The sequence below is a fragment of the Parambassis ranga genome, chromosome 13 (assembly GCF_900634625.1).
Source record: "Parambassis ranga chromosome 13, fParRan2.1, whole genome shotgun sequence".
Lineage (NCBI taxonomy): Eukaryota > Metazoa > Chordata > Actinopteri > Ambassidae > Parambassis > Parambassis ranga.
Window position 1 is genome coordinate 23,138,507 of NC_041033.1, and position 10,086 is coordinate 23,148,592.

At 44.7% G+C, this 10,086-nt stretch overlaps 1 protein-coding gene across 3 annotated transcripts in view; it reads right to left on the minus strand.

Moving 5' to 3' along the window:
- Positions 1–8,454: 8,454 nt before the first annotated feature.
- Positions 8,455–10,086, minus strand: part of LOC114444583 (uncharacterized) — a 16,233-nt gene continuing 14,601 nt past the window's right edge. For 2 of the 3 annotated variants that reach the window (XM_028419255.1, XM_028419253.1), the window contains 3 exons: positions 9,694–9,828; positions 9,543–9,610; positions 8,455–9,347 (listed from right to left, as the gene is read on the minus strand). In XM_028419255.1, the coding sequence (XP_028275056.1) occupies positions 9,170–9,347; positions 9,543–9,610; positions 9,694–9,828 (381 nt within the window). In that variant the 3' untranslated portion in view covers positions 8,455–9,169. The remainder of the gene's footprint in view (positions 9,348–9,542; positions 9,611–9,693; positions 9,829–10,086) is intronic. The other variant, XM_028419254.1, reaches the window with a different exon arrangement.

The following is a 10,086-nucleotide window of genomic DNA, read 5'->3' on the forward strand; positions in this document are numbered from 1 at the left end:
TCCAAAAAAACCTGTGTTGTTGTTGTTGTTGTTGTTGTTGTTGCTGTTGTTGTTGTCGTTGTTGTGTCAGATCTCACGATCATCCATCACCTGCTGAGACCCTGAGAATAAACCACGTCACTGTCATTTCTGCCAATCCAGCTGGCGAAGGAGGACTGGCTGTTCTGGGCAGCGTAAACACAGTCTGCTCGCTCGGCAGCAGTCAGCTGTGCACATCAGGCTAAAGGCTAACGGCAGGCTAATCTGAAGGCAGTAAACATGGCCTGGTACACTGACACCGGGCGGACAGCAGGACAGATTTAGAAGTCAAACCAGGGCGACCCACTGAACCCAGACATTGGCAGCAGCGGCAGACACTAAATCAGTACGTTCAACATCTCCACACAGGTGTCGCCGACGGTGGGAAAACCAGACACTCTGCTTTTTTACAGCCCGCAAAAAGCAGATTTTCAAGGCTGATCAGACAAATACTCTGAATTTTTGGGACTAAGGGACACATGTGAGTCAATTATAGATTCCTGGCTGTGCTGAGTGCAGATTTTTTGTTTTCTACGGAATCTTAACGCAAACACATAAAAAAAAGAACCAGGCGTGTAAAATATCTGATAGACTTTGGCTGTTTTCAGGTGACACAGTCGAGCTGTCCTCTCCCAGACATGGATTACAATAGACTGTAAACAGAGATAATCTGTAATCTTGAGTCATTAATGCATGCTGCTGTCCACAAAAAATGACTGAAATAAATGTGGCTCCACCACCAACCAATCAGCTGCCTCTCCTCACACCACCAACAAAGACGGAGATTCACTGTCTCTCCTAGTGAGATCTGTCCCAGTGAGACAGACCTACTGCCGAGTGTACACACACACACACACACACACACACAGCACTCATCTTTGAGTGTGAGCTCTATATTCTGTTCATCTGGGACAGTGAGGTCTTAACTAGACCGGCCTAAAAACACTGTTTCTTCTCATTCTGCTTCTTCCTTTCATCTCTCTGTGAGCTGGGCTGTGCGATCTGACAGGAGGCAGCGTGTGTGTGTGTGAGCATGTCTGTCTTTGCACGACTTCAGATTGTACACTGCTAAAGTAAAGACGTTTTACAAAGTGTGCCGTCTGTCTGTGTGAAGCTTGCATGTTGTCCTCAGGTCTAAATCTAACGTCTCCAAGAAATAAGAATACTTTGACAGCCAAGGAATACATTTTGGCCGAGTGTGAGATATTTTGTCTTTGACATTTTTGAGACAGCTGTGGACACGAGGACATTTTGTTACAAATAATGCACTTCGGCTTGTCGGGAATATTCCCTCTGGGACAGGACATTGTGACATGAAATATATATTCGTATTGTTTTTTCTTATTGCACATGTGTCCATGTTGGGATCACTTCAAAAAGACTTCCTGTTGTCCTAATTAGCAGAGGGAAACGAGGTTTGTCTTCAGCAGCGTCTTGTTCTGAGACATTAAACATGGGAAGGTGTAACAGCAGCAGCTGGAGTCTCTCTCACACACACACACACACACAGAGCATTGTTTTCAAGCTCAATGATAACCTATGTAAGGACAGAGACAGTCCCCTGGTGTGAGCATGTTGACATGTAACCAGCCGTGTGTGTGTGTTTAAACGATCAGACTCTTAATGTGTATAAAGCTTGTGTGTATCTGTGTAATCCAGTGCTGTGTGTGTCTGTGTGTAATTGCCTGGTGTCCATAATCCCTGGAGTGCACTCCACTAGTCAATAAAGAACGTAATGTTGTGAGTTTACCCATAATGCCCCAGGGGACCGGTGGTTGAGTGAGCTCATTGCAGTTGACTGGTGTAGCTACTGACTGGACACTTGGGACACGCACACGCACGCACGCACGCACGCAGTTATTTTTATTAGTTATTTTTATTGGTTATATTTATTGGTTATATTTATTTGTTATATTTATTAGTTATATTTATTTGTTCTATTTATTAGTTATATTTATTAGTTATATGTTTTAGTTATTTTTATTAGTTATATTTATTTGTTCTATTTATTAGTTATATTTATTAGTTATATGTTTTAGTTATTTTTATTAGTTATATTTATTTGTTCTATTTATTAGTTCTATTTATTGGTTATTTTTTTTAGTTATTTTTATTAGTTATATTTATTAGTTATATTTATTAGTTTTATATTTATTAGTTATATTTATTAGTTATATTTATTAGTTATATTTATTGGTTATTTTTTTTAGTTATTTTTATTAGTTATATTTATTAGTTATATTTATTAGTTTTATATTTATTAGTTATATTTATTAGTTATATTATTAGTTATATGTTTTAGTTATATTTATTAGTTATATGTTTTAGTTATATTTATTAGTTATATTTATTAGTTATATTTATTAGTTTTATATTTATTAGTTATATTTATTAGTTATATTTATTAGTTATATTTATTAGTTATATTTATTTGTTCTATTTATTAGTTATATTTATTAGTTATATGTTTTAGTTATTTTTATTAGTTATATTTATTTGTTCTATTTATTAGTTATATTTATTAGTTATATGTTTTAGTTATTTTTATTAGTTATATTTATTTGTTCTATTTATTAGTTCTATTTATGGTTATTTTTTTTAGTATTTTTATTAGTTATATTATTAGTTATATTTATTAGTTTTATATTTATTAGTTATATTTATTAGTTATATTTATTAGTTCTATTTATTGGTTATTTTTTTTAGTTATATTTATTAGTTATATTTATTAGTTTTATATTTATTAGTTATATTTATTAGTTATATTTATTAGTTATATGTTTTAGTTATATTTATTAGTTATATGTTTTAGTTATATTTATTAGTTATATTTATTAGTTATATTTATTAGTTTTATATTTATTAGTTATATTTATTAGTTATATTTATTAGTTATATTTATTAGTTATATGTTTTAGTTATATTTATTAGTTATATTTATTAGTTATATTTATTAGTTATATGTTTTAGTTATATTTATTAGTTAACCTCCCAGCCCTAACTTCAGGTTTAAAAACAAAAACACAGAAAAAGGGGGGGGGGGGGGGTCTGTTGCCATGGTAACCCAGTCTGTGAACAGGTGTTCTTCAATGAATGTGTGTGTGTGACTGATTCAGACCCTCCATGTTCATTCATCAGGCATCATTCAAACAACAGGATAATACACAACAATAACAACAACCTCTTCTTTAAACAGGCAGAGCAGATCATGTCATTGTTGTATTAATTTATCCTACAAACATTAGCTGTAATATACACATGTTTATCACGTGTTTATCACGTGCTGTAACTTTATGCTTTAAGCCTGAAAACTGATTTATATCTTTATACCTCAGGAGCTGTTTAGTGATGGTTTAACAATGATTAAATACTACAGTGCACATTTGTTCTGTCTGTGTTTGGATGAACCCGTGTTCAGACCAGCTGAGGTGGAGCAGAGTGACTGACCTGCTCCACCTTCTAACTCACCAGGACGTCCTGCAGCGATGCTAACATCCAGAAACATCCAGAAACATGTCCGTAACATCCAGAAACATCCAGAAACATCCAGAACATCCAGTCCAGTAAAAAGATCCGCCGCATGTCGTCACATCCGCAGCTGCAGCGCTCCGCTCCGTGGACTCTTCACTTTTAGCTTGTTAGCATGTTAGCTAGCGCTTTCAGGCGAACCGCCGGGCTTTGACAGTTTGATTGACACCTGCGCTCGACCAATCAGGAGCGTCCATTATCACGCTTACGGCCTACAACGCAGCCAATGAGGCGTCCGCTTTGAGGAGGAGTACACGCCCCCAGGGTTTGCTTGGCCTGCGGAATGCGGAAGTGTTTAAACTACAGTTCGCGCCGCGGCCGCTAGAGGCTGAGGCCAAAAGTGAATAGGCAAAAGTAATGGAAATCAGCAAACCCTCCAGGCAGCTGCATGGCTTTCAGATACAACGATGTATTTAAAACTGGAGAAGATAAAATACTTTTCTTTACTTTTTTACTTTTTTACAAAACCTGCGGCCCCCTACTGTCTGATTTTGAACAACACAGGTGGCATAAAATCAAGAAGAAACGTGTCGTGATAACAGCCCTGGTCATTATAAAGGTGTTGCAGGTTTTTGTTTGTGCTAACTTTATTTAAAATGAGAAAATACAGCATTCATGAGCACAAACAGCAGAAATATGTGTGAACCTGTTGTTTACTGAGGTTTGAGGAGCTCGGCTTCCACCTGAAGCTCTGTTTGCTTCGGCCTGTCGCTCTGGTATCGATCGTCTTCGAGGATCATTTTAAATAATTAAGCAGCAGAAACACCCGACGTCTTCGTCTTCTATCCTCCGGATGCAGCACCTCACTTTCAATTTCCAACAAACATCAGCACACACACACATCAGGCTGTTACAGTGTCAGGTGTGTGTGTGTGTGTGTGTGTGTGTGTGTGTGTGTGTGTTCTTGGCAGTGAACCAGACTTTCTCCACACAGCAGCTGGTCGTTCAGCCCTGTCACTGATTCCAATCCAAAGACACTTACCAGCTTTATCCCGATGAGGAGCCTCTCTCTCTCACACACACACTCACACAGACACACACACACAGACACACACAGATGTACTGATACAACTTCAGCAGCGGTGTTTATGGGCTCCTGTGTGATCATCCAGTCTGTCCTGCTGCAGAGGGACCCTGGAGGACAGCAGCAGAATGAAGGCCAAGGCAGGATCGCCAACTGCCGGTGGACTGTGAGACAGTCCCTCTGGTCGGGGCTGAGGAAGAGCCGACACCAGGACCGCCTCTGCTGAACCCCTGCAGCACAGGGACCAGCTGCAGGTCACCACAGGGAGGCTGCTGAGGTCCTCCACTGACCATCCTGTCATGGAACAATGTCTGGAGCATCACTGGGCCTGGTCTGTGTGTGGGGGGCGGGGGTCCCTGGTCTGTGTGTGGGGGGCGGGGGTCCCTGGTCTGTGTGTGGGGGGCGGGGGTCCCTGGTCTGTGTTGGGGGGGGGGGGTTCTGCAGGGCCGGACTGGATGAAACTGAAAAGAAGGTCTTTTAAGGCTGCTGAGACCTCGAGACTGAGCCTGTCCAGGATGGCAATTTGGACGGTTCATTGGTTCTAGAGATCAGCGTGTGTGTGTGTGTGTGTGTGTGTGTGTGTGTGTGTGTGTGTGTGTGTCCAGCCTGGAGCTACATGCTGAGTGTATCTGTACTACCAACACACACACTCAGAGTGAACACGTGAATGCCTCACACACACACTTTTGGTTGCTCCTCAGAGGGAGGCGCAGGCCGAGCGGCCGGCCACAGAGAGAAGCTGCATTTTTCGGTTTTTACCAGCAAACAGAATAACTCCATTACCCCCAATGAAATCAATGCAGCGTTTCTATCTGACATCAATTTTCTTTAAATGTCACTAAAACCTCTGTGTACGTTTTAAATCAGATTAGCTGCAGCAGCCAGCGTGTAGCGCTGCCTCATGCGGCCGGATTCAAATGAAATCAGCTCTAACTGGGTTTGTGGCTGCTCCACATCTGCTCAGCTACAGAGTCTGCGAGTGTCTTCAGAGCGCCGGCGGTCAGGACGTGTCACAGACCAGCAGGCTGAGAGAAGGGTCCTTACACAACAACAACGGCTCGGCCTGTGTGTCGCACGCATGTCTGAGATTCCTGACGACAGGAATGTGATGAATCCGTCCTCTGTGCAGAACTGTGGTTCTACAGTGAGAGCATGTGTTCACATCAGGTCTGAGGGTCTGCAGCATGTTGATACAGACGGTCCTTACACGATGATACATGTGTGTCTGCAGGCGTCTGTCTCCACAGGAGAGGAGCTCTGGAGTCAGAACCATGATGCTGGGACATTCTAGGACTCAGATGTTTGGACAAATATGAGACTATGACTGTGTTCGAGATCCCTCCCTCCGCCCCTCATGGGGGGGCAGTGTAGAGCAGCATCCAGTGAACTCAGTAAAAGCCTTTTCAGACATTTCAGACTCTACCTCCTTCATTTCCAGGATTTAAAATGTTTAAAACTTCTTCACGGTGAAGGTCTGAGCAGAGCTTCCATGTGTGTCTCAGCTCGGCCGCCTGCCGGGTTAAAAGTACAGCGGCGCATTCCTCGGCTAACATGAAATTATTTGCCCTCTAACTGAATTTGAGGCGTTTTCTCAGCTGTGGGAGACAATCGTGTCCATTCATGCGCCCGCCGCCCTCACACACATGTCCTCCTGCTGTCACCTCCGTCCCGTTTCCACGCACAAAGGCTGAAAACCGGCCTTGTCCGTCCACACAGGCCGTCCACACGGGACAATGCACAGATTTAAGACAGGAATCTGCAGCATGAGGCCGAATGGACCGGTTCCATGAGGAAGACAAAGGAGACGTGTTTGGGAACGTTTCTTTAGATTTATAGTTATTTTAAAATCTGGTCGTTTACATGATTCAAGAAGAAACTCTTCTTTTGACTTTTTGTGTTAATGAGCAGAAATTATAATCATCATCGTCCCAGCTGCAGCAGATGGAGCGCCTTCATTAATCAACCACACACACACACAGACACACAGACACACACACAGACACACACACACACACAGACACAGACAGACACAGACACACACACACAGACACACACACACACACACACACAGACAGACACACAGACACACACACAGACACACACACACAGACACACACACAGACACAGACACACAGAGACACACACACACAGACACAGACACACAGAGACACACACACACACAGACACACACACACACACACACAGACACACACACACACAGACACAGACACACACACAGACAGACACAGACACACAGAGACACACACACAGACACACACACACACAGACACACACAGACACACACACAGACACACACACAGACACACACACACACAGACACACAGACACACACACAGACACACACACACACACAGACACACACACACACACAGACACACACACACACAGACACAACACACAGACACACAGACACACACACACAGACACAACACACAGACACACACAGACACACACACACACACAGACACACACACACACACAGACACACACACACACCACACACAGACAGACACACACACAGACACACACACACACAGACAGACACACACACAGACACACACACACACAGACAGACACACACACACACACACACACACACACACACAGACACACACACACACACAGACACACAGACACACACACACAGACACACACACACACAGACACACACACACACACACAGACACACACACACAGACACACACACACACAGACACACACACACACACACACACAGACACACACAGACACACAGACACAGACACACAGACACACACACACAGACACACACACACAGACACACACACACAGACACACACACACACACACAGACACACACACACACACTTCCTGTTGACAGTTGTTGAGAATGACCGACACACACCACAGACACACACCACAGACACACACCGCTGCGGCTGTCACCATCCAGTCCATTGAATTTTCCAAAAGTGGGCCAAGAGGTGGAGTAACACCTCTCTGGACCTCCTGTCCCATAGGGGGCACTCTGGAGACAGTCCAGGATGAACGGGGCTCTGAGGACTCCGGCTGCCATTTAGGGAGGACCTCCTGTCCCCATCAGTCCTGATCTGAACTGACCAATCAGCAGCCGTTAGCAGCATGCTAGTGTTTGATGGGCTAACTCAGCTTCAGCTGTCAGACCAGAGGACATCAGGCTGTTCACATTCAGCTCTGATACATGGTCAATACTGGACCTGACTGACCTCTGATGACATCACTGATCACTGCTGCTCATCAGACTGTCTGCAGAGCGCCCTCTACAGGAGCTGTGGACAGCTGCAGTGACAGGAAGTGAAACGGACCGAGCTCTGGTTCTGTTGGTGTGCAGCAGGGTTTTGTTTTAGTTTAGTTGCCAGCAGGGGGCAGTGTCTAAAGCAGGAGTGTGTGTTACTGTTGTTGGTCCTCTGCAGGTTTAATCCCTGTTAAGTGTATTAGCTGTGTCACTGATCAGTGACTACATTCACGTGAGTGCAGCACGAGCATGTGCAAATCCACACGACGTAAGACCTGCTGTCATTCACACACACACACACACACACACACTCAGGTTCAACCTGCACACACTGCTGGAGCTGTGGGAGGAAGAGTGAAGCAGAAGCAGAAATATACTTAATGTCCCACCAAGAGAACAACCAGTTAACTCATCGCTTTTACTTTCAGGAGTTTTTATTTATTAACACAATGAAAGATGTGACAGACACACTCGCCACTAATATAGAAATAAAGATATAAAGTCTGGGGGCTGGAGGTCTGTCAGCCAGCAGTGACGAGGGACCAGTGAGAGGGCACACCGTGCACAAACACAACATGAAGCATGAAGCACAACCAGACCGACAACCAGATCCAAACATTTATTTATTCTTCAACATGTTTACAAAAGCTTTTTAACGTCTGTCAAAGTTCGACTAAAATGTGAAGTCAGACACACACAGACACACACAGACACACACACTGTCATGGAGACAGAGTGAGTGAAAGCTTCAGTCAGAGAGAGTGTGTGTCTGTGTGTGTGTGTCTGTCAGCGGACGGCCTTCACTTACAATCATACAAATCAATGAGCGTCTTCACATCACCTCACTTCTGCAGCTTCACGTGTTCAGTCGTCGTTCAGCCATGTTGACTTTTTTGTGCTGCAGCCATTCAGTGGGCAGCATGTTAGCATTAGCACAGTTAGCCTTCATCTTCATCACAGAGCTCGTCCTGTAGCATCGCTGCATCCATAACCCATCTGTCAGACATGATCTTATCTTTGATCACCTCTTCAGCTGTGAGGGTTAAAAAGTGTGTGTGTGTGTGTGTGTGTGTGTGGGGGGGGGGGGGGGGGGTTTCTTCAAAGGGACAGGAAGGACAAAATATTTCGTTGTTTGCCTTTACGCTGACGCAGCATGTTCCTTTAAGAGTTACATGTTGCGAACAGCACAGAGAGCCGAGGGGTTAACCCTTTGTGTTACGTGTCTCTGACCCTCAGCCGGCTCTGCCCGCAGGCCGTTTGTGACTGTGTCCACATTCGTTGCTGCAAACCTGCAATCAGAACACTTTGGATCCTCTGGGTGGCGTTCAGGTAGGCGGAGGCCCGTTGACATACGTCAGTGCCAGGTAGAACCCACCTGGCATCCTGTTGCTACGGCGACACGGCGGCTCCAGGAAGAGCCAGAGCAGACCGGCCAGCAGAGCCAGCGCTGCAGCCAGGAGGAGGTAGAAGAGGGCCCAAGAGGAGGAGGAGGAGGGTCTGCTGCTGGAGGTCACAGAGGAAGAGGAGGAGGAAGAGGAGGAGGAGGAGGAGGAGGAGGAGGAGGAAGAGGAGGAAGAGGAGGAAGAGGAGGAGGAGGAAGAGGAGGAGGAAGAGGAGGAGGAAGAGTCTAACCATCAGTTACTCCTCACAATTTAATCTAAATGACATTAAATAAATCATGGGGCTCTGTTTTCTCACCTTGGCTCGGAGGGAAGGCGCTCTGCTTCCTCACTCGAGGGCCGCTCCTCTTCCTCGTCTTCTTCAGCCTGAAGCACAGAGAGCTGCTGTTATAAAAACACATTCACCTGGACGTTTGATGCTGCTTCATCCAATCAGAGGAGGCGTTTACTTTTAGGTCATGTGACGGCGAGGGGGCAGGCGGAGGAAACGCCTGTCGTTGTTGTTGTAGCTGTGTGTTGTCATGGCGACGCAGTCCGTTGTTAGGATGAGGACGCAGCTGGTTGTTGTGGACGTGTCCTCCATACTGTAACACAAATTCAGTGAACACACACGTAAGTCCACATCAGGCCTGATCTACGAGGCTCCGCCTCCATCAGGAGCAGGAAACCATGGTGGCGACACCACACACGTGGACGCCACTCAGCTCACAGACGCTGTGATGTTGTGATGCTCATGATCAGACTTTGAAGTCACAAACTGCATTCTCTCCTTCACTGTGTCTGATGAACAGTTACACACAGCCGATCACACCACGAAGGAACACACACAGAAAAAAGGAAGG